This window comes from Natrix helvetica (genome assembly GCF_964273705.1).
Source record: "Natrix helvetica genome assembly, chromosome: 5".
Classification (NCBI taxonomy): domain Eukaryota; kingdom Metazoa; phylum Chordata; class Lepidosauria; order Squamata; family Natricidae; genus Natrix; species Natrix helvetica.
The window spans coordinates 95262210-95278121 of NC_138551.1; the positions used below are offsets into that span (position 1 = coordinate 95262210).

The 15912-nt window shown below is 43.6% G+C and overlaps 1 protein-coding gene across 1 annotated transcript in view; it reads right to left on the bottom strand.

The window, feature by feature from the left end:
• The window catches only part of LOC309393730 (PH and SEC7 domain-containing protein 1-like), a gene marked incomplete at its 5' end in the record, with an annotated part of 73769 nt that extends 59662 nt beyond the window's left edge, over window positions 1–14107 (bottom strand). Inside the window, 6 exons of the mRNA XM_081956225.1 lie at window positions 1082–1162; window positions 2487–2681; window positions 7784–8227; window positions 9310–9772; window positions 12604–12706; window positions 13181–14107. Coding sequence (XP_081812351.1) covers window positions 1082–1162; window positions 2487–2681; window positions 7784–8227; window positions 9310–9772; window positions 12604–12706; window positions 13181–14107 — 2213 coding nt within the window. The remainder of the gene's footprint in view (window positions 1–1081; window positions 1163–2486; window positions 2682–7783; window positions 8228–9309; window positions 9773–12603; window positions 12707–13180) is intronic.
• Window positions 14108–15912: the final 1805 nt, after the last annotated feature.

Below are 15912 nucleotides of genomic sequence, written 5' to 3' on the forward strand. Positions count from 1 at the left end.
CTGAATCCCACCACTGATTGGCTCCAAAGAGCTAAAAAGCCACTTAGCTGATTTAGACAGGTATAGAAATTGAATGAAAATAAAAGTAAATAAAATAAAGAACTACTCTGCACCTTGTTTTTGAAATTGATCTGTAAGATCCTTTTTAAACCAAAAGGTGGAAAAATGATTTACATAAATGAACATCTTTCGTATTGAAACGGGGAACATACTTGGAAGCCCTTTCTCCATTTAAATGTTAAACAGGAGAGGAGAGAGAGCACCAAGTCCTACAGCATTCCACATAGAATGAAGTGGCTGGGCTTCTCCTGGTCCTATGAACCCTGGCTGGAAGAAGACTTTGAAGGAAGGAGAAGGGCCAGCAGTAAATGGAGGTGCCTACTCTCAACTACTGAAGCTGGCCAGAAAAATACCATTATTTATAGTATCAAAAGCTGCTGAGCGGTCTAGAAGAGCAAGGTCAAGTGCGCCATTTACATCCTACTCCCACTGGTCCTTAAAGGTCTAGCCATCCCAGAATTCTCATGATCAGTTGATCATAAGCTAGGCATTCGGCCAGTTATCAAATCTCCCACAGTCATGTGATCACAATTTTGCAATTTGCAACCTTCTCTGTTGGCTTCCCCCAAAAGTCAGTGGGGAGGATTCTTTATGTGCTTTCAAACTGCTAGAATGGCAGAAGCTGGAACAAGTAACGGGAGCTCACTCTGTTACACGGTGCTAGGGATTCGAACCGTCGAACTGCTGACCTTCTGATCGACAAGATCAGTGTCTTAGCCACTGAGCCACCGCATCTCACACTAATCAATATAGTTGCAAAACTGCATCATTTAGTGATGGCAATTCAAGCTTCAATTGCTGTGGTAAGTTGAGGACTGCCAATACTGTAGGCAGCACAAATAGATTAAGCAAATTCTGGTGAGCTGCTATGGCTAAAAGAAATACATGAAATATGAAACGTCTAAATCAATGTGAATAAAAGTTAAACTTGAAAACTATTGCAGCTACTTTAAATTATCTCTGAAACTTTGTTAAACTCAATCTTTCTGAAAACTTCAGAGGTCCCTCCTTGGACACTTACCTAAGAGCTTGGTCCAGAGTCATTCCAGTGAATTCGAAGAACTTGAGGTACTCCCCTGCTACTGTCTTACTGAAATCGTTACTGGAAATGAAAGAAATATCTTGTTTATAGAATTGCTACATGAGATGGATTAACAACTGAAGAATAGATCATGGCAAACAATAAAGGAGAGGAAAAGCACCCAGATTTATTATTTTTCAATTACACTTCCCCATCCTGTGTTCTAATCCAACTAGACTATAGCGACCATAGTATATTTGCACTTGTGGGAATATTGCTAAGGTAAAGGTAAAGGTTCTCCTCACACATATGTGCTAGTCGTTCTAGGTAGCTGTCATGCTAGCTGAAGAGCCAGCGCTGTCCGAAGACATCTCCATGGTCATGTGGCCAGCATGACTAAACACCGAAGGCATATGGAGCAGAGCACTGTTACCTTCCCCACCAAAGGTGGTTCCTATTTTTCTACTTGCATTTTTACATGCTTTTCAAAGTGCTAGGTTGGCAGAAGCTGGGACAAGTAACGGGAGCTCACTCCATTACATGGCGCTAGGGATTTGAACTGCTGAACTGCCGACCTTTCTGATCAACAAGCTAAGCATCTTAGCCACTGAGCCACCGCATCCCTATTGCTACCAAACTAGAAAAGAAAAGAGGATAAGCCGTTCTATGTCCATAAGCTATACATGCCATAGCAACGGACATTACCAAGAATGTTTGTGAAATGAAACAAGAGCTTCCTCCATTGTTTCTATTATGAAAGCTGTGGCTTACCTACTGGAGCCATAATCATTTTCTCTTAAGAGAGCTACCATATTTTTTGGATTATAAGATGCATTGGAATATAAGACACAGCAAGATTTTGAAGAGGTAAATATAAAAAAGTTTTTGCACTCTGCAGGCCTCCCAAACCCTCTGCACGCGTTGTTTTTTTGTGAAAAACAGGGCATGCAGAGTTTGAGAGGCCTGCAAAGGGCTCCTGGAGGCTGGGGGGGGGGGGCAGAAATGGGCTCATTTTTTGCAAAAAACAGTGCATGCATAGGTTTTGGGAGGCTTGTAGAGTGCTCCTCAGGGCTGGGGAAGGGCAAAAACAAGGAGAAACAGCCCACTTTTCACTCATTTTTGCCCTCCCCAGCCTGCAGGAGCCCTTTGCAGGCCTCCCAAACCCTCTGCACATCCATTTTTGCAAAGGGGGTTGTGGTTTCGGGAGGCCAAAAATTCTGCATTCAGTGTATAAGGCGCACCCAGATTTTTACCCTCTTTTGGGGGGGGAGATGCGTCTTATACTCTGAAAAATACGGTATGTAGGAGCACACCAGGCAGCCATATTTCTTTATCGAGTGAATAAAACAAAATCTAAATAAAATCTGGATCAGGAAACTTTTTCAAAATACCTACACACACTTACTTCTTCCCCAGATGACGAGCTACATCTGCCTTTTTGAAACCATCCAAGTTGTACAGCCTTTTTGCAAGGCGTTTGGCAGCCTCTAGATCAGCATTATGTCCACTAGAAAGTGTGTCCGTGCTACCCAGGGCTAGTTGCTCTGTGCTGTCCATTTCAGAATCCGAGTCAGAGACCAGCTGATTGAGATGATGCTTGCTAGGACAAAAACATCGAGGTTGTCACATTAACCATGTTACCTAGTTACTTTTTATCCAGTTTTCCATAAAATGTTGCTGTTGTGGCCCGCCAGTCGGATAATGAGGAGGTTGGGGAAAAACTTGGGCCAGCTCTGGAGTCTGGGGAAGGCTCTGATGGATACTCTGCATCAGACTCAGAGATAGAGCCAGGATCGTCCAACATTCCCCAGCCACTGGAGAGGCAGCTGCCTTTGGAGGCTGAGATAAGTGGGGAGGAAGAACAACTGGGGCCTGTTCAGGATGCGCATATGCACAGAGCTGTTACGAGAGGTGAACAATGGAGGATAAGGAGTCCACTCAGGAAGCAAGGCACACATGGACACTGAATGGCCCCTCCTTGGCTGGGGAATAAATAGAAGGAAAGGGGAGTGGTTGTTGTTAGGGATGTAACCCTAGTCTTGGCTTGGCAATGTATATAAGCCATGATTGTAACAAATATATCTGTTACTTTAAATGCTAGAGAGATACAATTGGATGCTCCCCTTCGAGGAGAGGGAGCGGCTAACAAATCTAATAAAATGAAATGAATGAAATGAAATAATTGCTTTAAGCAGCCATATAAGGAGGAAGGAACTATTACGGTCCCCCCCCCCCGGATAGCTACTGATGTTCCTGACTGTTCCTGACTGTTACTGTGTGAGCTTGGTATTGGAGAGAAGACCGTGTATTGGTTGGTGGAAAAGAAGTTTCAGAAGAAAACATAATATTTAATTCAACTACATATGCTAGTTTTATGGCCTCTCAGGAAATAGTCAGGAATGGGAAAGATTTTGTGGCTCCCAGTGTTTTCTGTGGGAAATGGTTCCAAATGGTTCTTTGAGTGTTTAAGGTTGCAATTGGTGGATTTTTCAGAACAAAAGATCAGCCAGACTGTGATGCTGAGTGTAACTATAGCAGGGACAAGAGGGCAGGGGAGGCAGGGGAGGCAGAGCCTCACCGCTCTCATCATGAAAATAAAAAAAAAAGGGAAAAGGGAAAAGGCGCTGAGGAGCCTTCTGCACACATGGTCCGGGAATGGGATCATGTGTGCAGGAGGCTCCTCTAGCCTCAGCCTCCCTCCTGCACATGTGGTCCCATTCCCCGCCTTCCTGAGTCAACATGAAGGGGACCGTGGAGCGTGAGCCATGGTCCCGTGGAGCGCGCTCCGTAGTCCCCTTCATGTTGACTCAGGAGTCAGGAAGGAGGGGAATGGGACCACGTGTGCAGGAGGCTGAGGCAGCTTCAGCCTCCTGCACACGCGGTCCCATTCCCTGTCTTCCTGAGTCAACATGAAGGGTACCGCGGCTCGCGCTGATGACGTCACCAGCCTCACCAGCCATAAATCTCACCACACGTCACTGAACTATAGAGTGTATGGAGTGCCATTTGAGATGAAAGTATTAAGGGCATACAATAACAAAACGGAGGGAAAGGAAAAGCTTGCCTTTTATTCATTCCCTTGTAATCGAGACACCTTCTTTTTTGGATTACAATTTTATGATTGGAAACCATTGGAAAAAGCAGCAAAACTAACTGAGGGAGGAAAAGATCATTAGAGCAATATCCAGAGGGGAATTACACTAGATTTACTTCAGAAAATTGAGAATTGGGCAATAGGTTAGCCAGTCAGTTGACACTAAATTGACTAAAATAATTGGCTACTAAATTGTCATCTTTTGAAAAAAAATAAAGTATCAAAAAGATGTAAAGATGACAGAGGAGATTAAAGAAGTGATGAAGAAGCTCTGTAATTGTCTAGAGCAATACAAGAAGTTATGCAACAAATTAATGGCTAAGTGGAAGTTCTGGAAAATATGAAGTTATAGATAAAAAAACTGAAAAGAGAATTAGATAATTTGGCACCAGTTACTTGGAACGGAGAGATGGAAATTCGCTTGAGATTTAGAGCAATCTCAGAAGATTTTGATGACGATGTTAGGAAAAGGTTATTAAAACTTTACCAAATTAAAACTTTTGGATTGGGATGAAGAGGATACAAAGGAAGAGATTGATAAGGTATGTAGAAGAAATACAAGATTTATTTCTGAAGAAAATGAGTGGTTAGAAACATGAAGGTCAGGGGTGACATCTAGCAGGTTCTGGAGAACCGGTAGAGAACATTTTGTGTAGTTCAGAGAACCGGCAACTGCCACCTCTGGCTGCCCCCAGAGTGGGGTGGGAATGGAGATTTTGCAATATCCTTCCTCTGCCACAGCCACCAAGCCAAGGCCACCAAGCCACACTGAGCCCACCAAGCCACGCCCACAGAACCGGTAGTAAAGAATTTCAAATTTCACCACTGATGAAGGTGGTGCATGCACTCACATTTGCGAACCGGTAACGAAGGTAAGTAGATTTCACCCCTGGGTTCTATCGATGTCTCATTTAGAGAGACTACTAAAAGCCAGGGATTAAAAGAGGTTACCCATCCAGCAGGGGTGGGTTCCGACAGGCACTACTGCCGGTTCGCTCATGTGCGCGCTGTGTGTGCACTGTGCATGTGCTTGATGCATGGTACATGTGCATGTGCAGTGCAATAAAAATTGTTCTGCGCATGCGCAGAAGCAAAAACAAGATGGCGTTGCCTATGGCGTTGCCTGGAGAACCAGTTCAGGGGTGTGGCAGGCCAGAGACCCAGGCCACCAAACCACTACCAGTCTGAACCGGTAGGAACCCACCACTATCATCCAGGCAGGTGTGTGTGTGTGTGTGTGTGTTATGTCAAAGCACCTGGTATGTTCAAATGTGGGAGGGAGCATACTGCTTCCCTTTTTGCCTTTCAGCTCCACCCTAGGAGCCTTCCAGGCAGGAAACCATTTTTGTGTTGCATTTGTACTGATAAATGAAGTCTCCCTTTATTCATTTATCAGCACAAATGCAACACACACACACACATTATGTATGTATGTATGTATGTATGTATGTATGTATGTATGTATGTATATAAATAAATAGATTAATACATTGATTTGTTTTGTCCCTCTCTTCTAGGCAACCATTTAATATGTTTGTTAAGAGTTTTGCCTTTCTTGATTCAAGCTTACTAAGATTTATGATGAGAATGACCAGGATGTGTGAACCTGAGATTTCTGCTGTCCTTTTCTTTTCTCTTTCCCTTGTCTATGTGTGTGTGTGTGTGTGTGTGTGTTTGTGTGTTAGCTAATTATAACTGTTAAATGTCTCTGATCCCTAAAGACAAGAATTTTAAATAGTAAAAAAATAATGTTGAATGAAAAGAAAAGAAAATACCTTTGCCCTAGTTTGCCTAGCCAGCAAAACAGGATGCAGAAAACTGTGTCCCATTTTACTTTCCTCCCTGTAATGTTAAAAAATATCCTGGGTTTGTCAGGAGTGAAAGTTTAAGCTCGTCTAGAAGAAAAGTTTTCTTCGTTTGCTTGTTTGATTTGTGCATTTTCTGTATGTGTTGTAAATGGGTTTTACCTGTCTATCCTACCATATTTTCCCCAAAATAAGACAGGGTCTTATTTTCTTTTGACCCTCGAAATAAGCACTTGGCCTTCATTTTGGGGAGGTCTTATTATTCTTGACGTGCAGGAGGCAGTGAGCATGGTTACCTCATAGCTGCTGTTGTGTTGTAATATTTTCATGGAGGGCTTATTTTGGGGGGATGATTTTTTTTTTAGTCCATATGCTCAAAAGCCTGATTGGGCTTATTATTCGGGGAGGTCTTATTTTCAGGTAAACAGAGTATCAGTAATCAGAAAAACTGCCATGGAACTAATCCTGGAACACATAAGCATTTTTTCAGATTCTAAAATAATGTGGTCTATTGAAAAGCAAATGTTAAAGGTAGATTCTCTGTGCCCATCACAGGTTTTACACCGTAAAAATTTCAGCATTCTCAAACTGCTCAGCAATCTCAAGCTACCAGTCCTTAAGTCCTCTTTAATATGTGCTTTACTAAATTTATGCATTTGTTCATTTTCAGACGTGGGACCCTTCATCTCTTCATGTTCTCTTTCATCACTAGACAAAGTTTACCTTATTATCAGAATCCAGCTTCTCTCTCTTTTTTTCATCTGTGGTGTCCCCATTTTTGTTGTGAGTGGTTTATATGTTTCTTTAACAACTGCAGTATTGATGTTTTTTTCAAATCCTGCCTGCAAGGCAGAGGTGGGCTCCTCCCGGTTCAGACAAGTTCGGCTGAGTAGGTAGTAACTCGGCCTGCCACGCCCATGAACCGGTTCTCTCTGTGGTGCTGTAGGCACCGCCATCTTGTTTTTTGCTTTTGCACATGCGCAGGAGCATTTTTTAGACTGTGCATGTGCATGTGTGCGGTGCATGTGCATGTGTGCAGCGCATGCTTGAGCAAACCGGCAGTAGCAGCAGCAGCCGGAACCCACCCCTGCTACAAGCTATCCACCCCCACTACACCTCTCCATCTCTTATTCTCTGTTCTCCATTCCTGTGTCGGACCAAAAATGCCTTTTCTGGGAGGGTCACTCATGAAGGTCATGTGATCACTTCTTGCAACCTCAAATTTGGGTCAATTTGGGTCTGATTCAGTGCTGAAATTCAAACATTTTTACTACCGGTTCTGTGGGTGTGGCTTGGTGGGCATGGTGCGGCTTGGTGGGCATGGCTTGGTGGGCATGGCATGGCAGGGGAAGGATACTGCAAAATCTCCATTCCCACCCCATTCCAGGGGAAGGATAGTGCAAAATCTCCATTCTCTCCCCACTCTGGGGCCAGCCAGAGGTGGTATTTGCTGGTTCTCCAAACTACTCATAATTTTCGTTACTGGTTCTCCAAAACCTGTCAGAACCTGCTCAATTTCACCCCTGGTCTGACAGAATTAGGCACAGAAAGAACCTGAGTTTGACTTGGTCATTTCTAAGACAGGGAGGCAAAAGGCTTTTATTCTGATGGTTGAAATAGCAGGAAATACCCCGATTGCTATATCATATTTCTTATTAGACCTGTTAACAATGAAAACAAAATGCCAGTAAGCCTACATTTTCAAGCAATTTCTTTCCAATAACACATATCCAAAAGAAAAAAGATAACCTCCTAAAAAATTACAAGATATTTCACTACATGCACTACCTGGAATTCACTCACCTTACGATGGAGGCCAGGGGAAATCCTAAACTGTCCTTGGAATGGCAGGGACTCTGTAAGCTATTTTTCCATTTTTGTCTTGCTTCCTCTTCCCGTTCAGTCCAAGGAACATCTGTGGCTGAACTGGTTCCAGAATCTGGATCCAGAAGAGCCAGAGGGGCAAAATTCTGCTCAATGGTTTTAGTGCTGTCTTGAATTTCCTCCTGAATTTCTGGTGTAAGAGTAGGAAGATCAAAGGTGAAGACAGTTCCATTTTGTATCTGAGTGGGAGAAGACAAGATATCTATGGAATCTAGGCTGGTATAAGAAGTTCCTTTGGCTCGATGTGACTCCATGATGCTCTCAAAATGCTTGCTGAATGAATCCATGCTATCCTTGGAAATGTTCTGCCCAAAGAGGAAGGGTACAGGGGACTTGATTAATTGAGAATTTCCATTGATGACCCTGGTGATGATATGCGGTGGTAAAGAGAAAAGAAAGAGAAGTTATATTCGCCTTTCTCAACCTTGTTTTCAAGTTTCAATGAACTCCTGCATAAAAATTGCATTAAAAAAAAAAAACAACCTCAAAATATAGTTCACTTCTAACCTGCATCACCCATGTTTTACGCAGGGGTGGGCTTCAGCTGGTTTAGACCGGTTCGGGTGAACTGGATGTTAATTTTAATCTGGTTTGCTGAACTGGTAGTTCCGATGATCAACTGGCCCTTCCCCTCCCAGGAGTCTACAAAGCCTGTTTTGGGTGCCAGGTAAGTGCAGGGCTCACGCGGAGGGTCTGGGAGGGTGAAAAATGGGCCTACCGGAAGTACTGGAGGTCCAGAAACGAGCCTGTTTACAACCTCTGGAGGGCCTCTGGAACCTAGAAGAGGCCGTTTTCGCCCTCCCAGGGGCTCGAGGAAAGCCTCCAAAGCCTTGGGAGGGTGAAAAACAAGCTTCCAGAAAGTACTGGAAGTCCAGAAATGGGCCTTCGGAGCCTAGGGGGAGACTGTTTTCGCCCTCCCAGAGGCTCAAGGAAAGCCTCCAGAGCCTGGGGAGGGCAAAAATGCCCCTCCATCATGGTGCAGGAAACTGATTAGGCCACACCCACATAGAAACTGGGCAGAGAACTGGTTGCTAAAAATGTTTCAATCCCACCTCTGGTTTTACAGCAATGTGGCAAGTCAGTCAGTAATTCAGGTAGCTGTGCATAAAAATTCCTATCACTGGCAATTCTAGAGTTGTGCAGCACATTAAATCCAAACAGCAATGCAGCAATTAAAGAGAATACTTATTTAATTATCCATGTATTAACTGCAGCTAGAATTGTATTTGCACAACATTGGAAGAGTGAAACAGATTCCTATTGATGAGAAGGTGATCAGGAAAATATTGGAATGTGCAGAAGTGAATAGATTAACATTAATAATCAAAGAGAAGTAACAAATTGAATATTATGAGATATGGGAAGTATTCTTTCAATGGTTAGAGAAAAAAAGGGAAATTGGAAATGAGGGAAGAAGACTAAAGGAGAGATTCAGAAATCCTCACCTGTCCTGGTGATGTACCATGGCTTCAGATATTTCACCATCTTTATTCCACTGGTTCTTGTGGTCTAAAGCTTTGCTATCCTCTTCCATGGCATGCTGAAAAAAGAGGTCATTTGGAACAATGTTTGCTTTCCTTGGAATTCCCGCGGAGCTAAAATTGCTCTCGCTGTCCTTCTGGCTCTCAATGGCCGAATCCACTTCTTCCTTCTCAGCCAAAATATCATCAATGTTTGTCTCATGGTAGCATCTCAAGGGGACAGAGTCCAGGTCAGTCTCTGAATACTTCACTGTTCTGCGGATTATTCCAGTTTCACAGTTTTCAAACATGTTACCTGGTGGAGTCATCTCAATTTCTACCTCTACGTGACACAGGCTGTGTTCTGGCCTCATCAGCTCTGGTTTTTGTTGCACTGACAGTTTGGATTTCTCAAGTGAAGGATCAAGGGCATTCTGAGATGGCATTCCTAGAATACAGAGATTCCATATTACAAACAAAACATACTTATGGTTCCTAAGTGATTCTGGCTCTTTGTGTATAACATTTGCTCAGTACATCTATATCAAACATGTCAAACTCAAGGCCCACCAGTGAGATCCAGCACATGATGTGGTTCGATCTAGCTCATGGGGCAACTTGGAAAAAGCAAGGGGTAGGCTTCCACTGCCTCACTACTGGCCCAGCACTGCCTGGCCTGGCCTTTTACCTGGGCATGTGTACAGAGGTGGCAAGTGTGGGGGGAGCTGACATCCCCAATGAAAGGGAAGCACTCAGAATGTGGTCAGCCTGTGGGTCAAGATGGTCACTGGGGATGCCAACCCCCTTGCGCTCACTACCTCCTATGCATGCACTCAAGGGGACACCAGGCTGAGCTGAGCTGGGCTAGCCCCTCGCTGTCTCCAAGGCGGCCCTGTAGGCCAGAACTAAAGTTGACTGCATTCCAGTCTGGGTGGCCACCATGAATTGTTTTAGATCAGCTGCTAGAGCCCCAGCAACAGCGCTGCAGCCACCACCAGTGCCTCGCCTCCCTGCCGCTATGATCCCACAGCCCATGAGCGTTTCCCTTTCACCAGGATGGCCCCTGCCCCATCTCCCACCCTGCATGGGAAAGCCATGGCCACCAGCAGTGCTGCCACACTCTCCTCTGAAGAGATACATTTTCAAAAGGAAGTAGTGGCAGGGATGGGATTCAGCCGGTTCGGATCAGTTCAGGCAAACAGGGTGCTAATTTTACATCTGGTTCGCTGAACCAGTAGTTGCAAGGACTGGCTGGCCCACCCAACCCTGCCCCTCCCAGGAGTCTCCATGTGGCCCAATTTGGATGCCAGGTAAGTTCAGGACTCACACAAAGGTTCTGGGAGTTATGGAAATGGGCTCATTTTCATCCTTTGGAGGGCCTCCGGAGTCTGGGAGAGGATATTTTCACCTCCCAATGCCTCAAGGAAAGTCTCCAAAGCCTGGAGAGGCCAAAAAATGGGCCTCTTGGAAGTTCTGGGTGTCCAGAAACAGGCTCGTTTCTGGCCCCCAGAGGGCCTCCAGAGCCTGGGGGAGGCTGTTTTCCCCCTCCCGGGGGCTCGAGGAAAACCTCTGAAGCTTCTGGAGGGCAAAAATGCCCCCCTGCCATGGTGCAGGAGGTGGAGTAGGTCACGCACACCATGGCCACGCCTACCCAGCGACCGGGTAGAGAAATGGTTGCTAAAATTTTTGAATCCCACCCCTGAGTAGAGATTATATCAATTGCTCCTCTGAGACATAACAAGTGTTAGGGCTAGGGTTAGTTCCATAAGAGGAATAGTTCTACAACATAATACTGTGAAAATACGTTCAATATTTCTACTTCTTAGGCTCTCGTGTTGAACTTCCTTGAGATAGATTCATCTGAAATGATGCATTTTAATAAGCTGCTGATTTTAACCGAATATTCAAATATATTGAAATGAAATAACATCAGTTAAGTAGAGATTAGCTTTGACTGGATGATGCCACATCTCTAGTATTCTTTACGCAACACGAAGCTTGAATACATTCAATAGAAGCTTCATCTCTGGATCTCAAGTAAAAAAATAAGTACTACTACTACTCAAAAGCAGCTGCAATAAAGAACTGAGTGAAGACCCTTTTAAACAAGTCAGTATAGCTAAATACCTTATTATTTACTCATGCATCTGATTTTTGCTACTGAATTTCAGGTTAGTATTTTTTGCTGACATTCAGCAAAAGGAAGACACTGTTCTTTATTGTTAGTGTATTATGTAAAACAGTGTTCTTTCTACCTTGCATTTTCAGCATATGAGTAGATAGGCATTCCACAATACTTACATTATCTATAGCAATAGCACTTAGACTGACAATATATACTGCTTCATAGTGCTTTTACAGCCCACTCTAACCACTTTACAGAGGCAGCGTATTACCCCCAACAATCTGGATCCTCATTTCACCCACCTCAGAAGAATGGAAGGCTGAGTCAACCCTGAGCCGGTGAGAATTGAACTACCGAATGGCAGCTAGCAGTCAGCTGAAGTACCCTGCAGTACTGCATCTTAACCACTGTGCCACCTCAAACATAAGCTCAGAACATCATTTCAAGGTGATGGATCATGGAGGTGCAAGAAAGAGGTTGGAACATATAAACATATGTAGTGAGATTGTGATAGTGCACAAAAAATATGGGACATAGTGTTTAGAGAAATTAGAGCACTGTTGAATGTAAATCTAGAGATGTCACCGAGGATTGCATTATTGTTGCTGGTGGAAAAACGGGATACAAATGAAACAAAAAAAGAATTGTTTGTAAAATTGATAATGGCAGCTAGATTAGTGATGGCTAAATATTGGGGACAAAATTGGGATATGCAAAGAAATGAGTGGTATAATGAAATTTGGAGTATGGCAACAAATGATAAATTAACAACAGAAATTAAACTTTAAAAAGGGATGATCAAAGTAAAGAATTATAATGAAATATGGTTTTTTTTATAAAATCAGTGTTGGTGGAAGATAAAGGGAATTAATCTACTCAAGAATGTATGTTGTTTTGGAGGGGATAAGGGTGCAATTAGAATATATTGTATATCTAAGAAATATAGGGGGGAAGGTCTCCAGGGGATGGGGGTGCACTGTAATATGTGGTTTCCCCCTTTTTCTTTTGTCTTTCCTTTTTTTTCAGTTATATATGTACTATTTGTATTATTTGTGTTTTTTTTAAAATTATTTTAAAAAATGTGGATCATAAAAGAAATGCTTGTTACAATTCAGTTACAAGACAAACCAAACCATAGGAAGCAAGTGAGTTACCTGTTTTAGGAGATTCCACGGAGCCGTAGAAAAATTCCCATTTGGCCTTGGCAACACGCTGGGCATGGGCAGAGCTTTCATGTGAATATGCCCACAAGCTTCGCTGCAAAAAGGACAGATAATTTTATTTAGGAGGATCCAGCTTTAGAGATAACATTTTGGGCCGAAAATATTTGGTCTTACTAAGTACCTGGTACAGAGGTAGTATTCAGCCGGTCTGACCAGCTCTGGAGAACCAGTAGCAGAAATTTTGAGTAGTCTGGAGAACCGGTAAATACCACCTCTGGCTGGCCCCGCTCCCATCCATTCTTTGCTCCGGAGTCCCAGCTGATTGGGAGGAAATGGGGATTTTGCAGTATCCTTCCTCTGGAATGGGAATTTTGCAGTATCCTTCCCCTGGAGTGGGGAGGGAATGGGGATTTTTCAGCATCCTTCCCCTGGAGTGGGGAGGGAATGGGGATTTTGCAGTATCCTTCCCCTGCCACACCCACCAAGCCACGCCCACCAAGCAATGCCACACCCACCAAGCCACACCCACAGAACCGGTAGTAAAAAAAAATTGAATCCCACCACTCACCTGGTACTGTGGTTCCTTGCTCTGTGGATGTCTTCGATGGCACAAGAGATCGTTTGACAGACTGCTCATCTCACCAGTGAGGGAACTGGGAGGGGACCTGGCACCAAGAGGAAGTGGGGTTCCATTACCCCAACTGAAAGAGGGCTGTGTATTTAAAAGAAACCTGTTTCCAGCAAGAAGTGGGTCTGAAGCAGATATTTCTGGTTTTGGCTTAAACCCAAGATGCTCCTGCTTACTACTGAGAATCCCTGAGTCCTGTTCACCTGTAGTGGTCAAAGAGGATTTATCGGTCTGTACTTTGCAGCTCATCCCATTATCCAGAATGACAGGATTGAGGGATGCTGTGACTTTGTGCTGTAAGGAAGGCTGCGTTTGAACATTTGTCTTTTGGCTCCTTTGCTTATTGGTCTCAAAGTGAAAATCCTCTTCGGATTCCAAACTTCTACTCAAACCATTTTCCTTTCCAGATTCTATCAGCGGGAGGCCATTTAAAGTTTTCACACTGGACTTCTCAATAAAGCGGAAGGTCACCACAGAACTTTGACCCCCGGTGGCTGGGATGGCCAGGGGGACTTGATTGCCTGAGGGACAGGGGGAACTTTTCAATGGAGTACATGGAGCGGTTACCCTTCCTGAGATGGGACAGCTGCCGCTTCCAAAGTTGCTCATCTTGATTATCTTCTGGGTTAGGGAGCCCGTGCTGTTATATATGCCAAGCTGAGATCGTAGGGGTTCAGATGTCAGTCCCTTGCGGAAGAGGTGGATCCTGCCAGCATTGGGTGAGAGATCGTGATAAGGATGAAAAGAAACAGGCATCGCATTCTTGGACGCAGGAAGCTGTGGTGTCTTCTCCATTGCTTGGACGTAGTTTTGGCATGGCATCGCATGGTTAGGATGGAAGCCCATAACTGCTCCATCCTGAGCCATTTTGCAAGAACGAGTTGGAGCAAAAAAGGAAAAGAACCAGCAACAGAAGCTATTTCTCAAATGTCAAGTTGGTAAAGAAGAAGTCGCAGCATCACATGGCCCTGAAACAGACAAAGAGAGAGAGCAAGATCTCATAAATATTTTGGTACAAGACACACCAAACCAAAGGTGGGTTCCAATCAGTTTGGATCAGTTCAGCCAAACTGATAGTAACCTGGCGACCTGGGTCGCTAGAACCGGCAGCGAACCAGGCCTGCCACCCCCCCCCCAAACAGGTTCTCCTATGAAGCTGCCATCTTGATTTATGGTTCTGTGCAAAAAAAATTGCGTGCTGAACTGGCAGTAATTCTGGCAGCAACTCACCCCTGAACCAGACCAAAGGAAGCAGGTCGTACCCCATATTCAGTGGTGAAATTCATTTTTTTATCTACAGGTTCAGTGGACGTGGCTTGGTGGGCATGGCAGGGGAAGGATACTGCAAAATCTCCATTCCCACCCCACTCTGGGGCCAGCCAGAAGTGGCATTTAACGGTTCTCCAAACTACTCTAAATTTCTGTTACCTGTTCTCCAGAACCAGTCAGAACTGGCTGAATTTCACCCCTGCCCATATCATGTAGAAAGAAGAGCATAAAAGATGACATTTGATATCCACTTCAACACAAGATTTTATTGTGAGACTCCCCCCCCCCCTTATTTTTTTTCTTACTAATAGCATAAAATTGTAGAAATATTGAATTGGAAGAAATTGTTTACACCATCAAGCTCAACCCATAGCCAGTGTAGGAATCCAAATTAAAATAACCTAGACAGGTATCTGTGTAGCTTCTATTTGAATATATCCAATGAATACATTTGTTCGCTCTCTGGAGTTCTGTTGACAACACCAGTTTTTAAGCCATTGGTTCAGTTCTAAAATCCTTTGCTCCCTCATTGGATGTTGGCCTTTTGTTGGAAGTATAGATGAAGTTAAAGAATTGTGTTCCTAATTCTTTAACTTTCTGCCCTAGCTGTTTGTAATCTCTTGTTATTTTCAAATTCATTGTTGTGTCATTGGTCTTTTATGGGTGTCTGCATATTTTCTTCCAGGGGGAGGTTATGAAAGCAATTGCTCAGTTCCAGAGGGACTACCCCAGAGAGGGTAGATAGTAGAGGCTTTGCTCTTGGTTGTTGTTTTCTTCTAAAAGTGACATGTTTCCATGGATCTTGCTCTTTAGGTACCTACGTAGCCTAGCTTTTTAAATAGAAGCTGCTTGTTCTCTATTGTGTTCAATTTGGGTGTATTGGTTTTTCTTTTTATGTTCATATATGGGTTCATTTTTTAAAGAAGCTGTTTGTTCCCTAATGTGTTTTATTTTTTTAGTTTTAGTTTTCTTGTTTAGATGTTTAAGACACTAGCCAATACTTTTGCTGCTGGGTGGTCCAATCGAACCTAAACTGTCCCGCAGAGATGGTGAACAGGAAGAATACGTCTTGCTGATCTCAGGGACATCGCAAAGTCCCTTATCGCTGCAAGAGAAGTTCTTCAAGCCAGCGACAAAAAATCCAGCCAAGGCTGATGAAGTCGGGGCAGTTCCAAAATGGAAGGATACAGAAAGAGAAAGTGTTTCCAGCTGGTGAGGAATTTTTACCGTTTTAAAAGAGACTGCCTATAAAAAACTTCAAATAAATCTAAATTGGAGAACAGAAGAAATAAGCGGTGGAATTAAGTTTGGAATGGTTTTGGACAGTGGGTTATCTTACTTTTTAAATGCTATGTTCATGGATGGAATTTATGCAAGCCTTTTAAAATGAATAGACAAAAAAA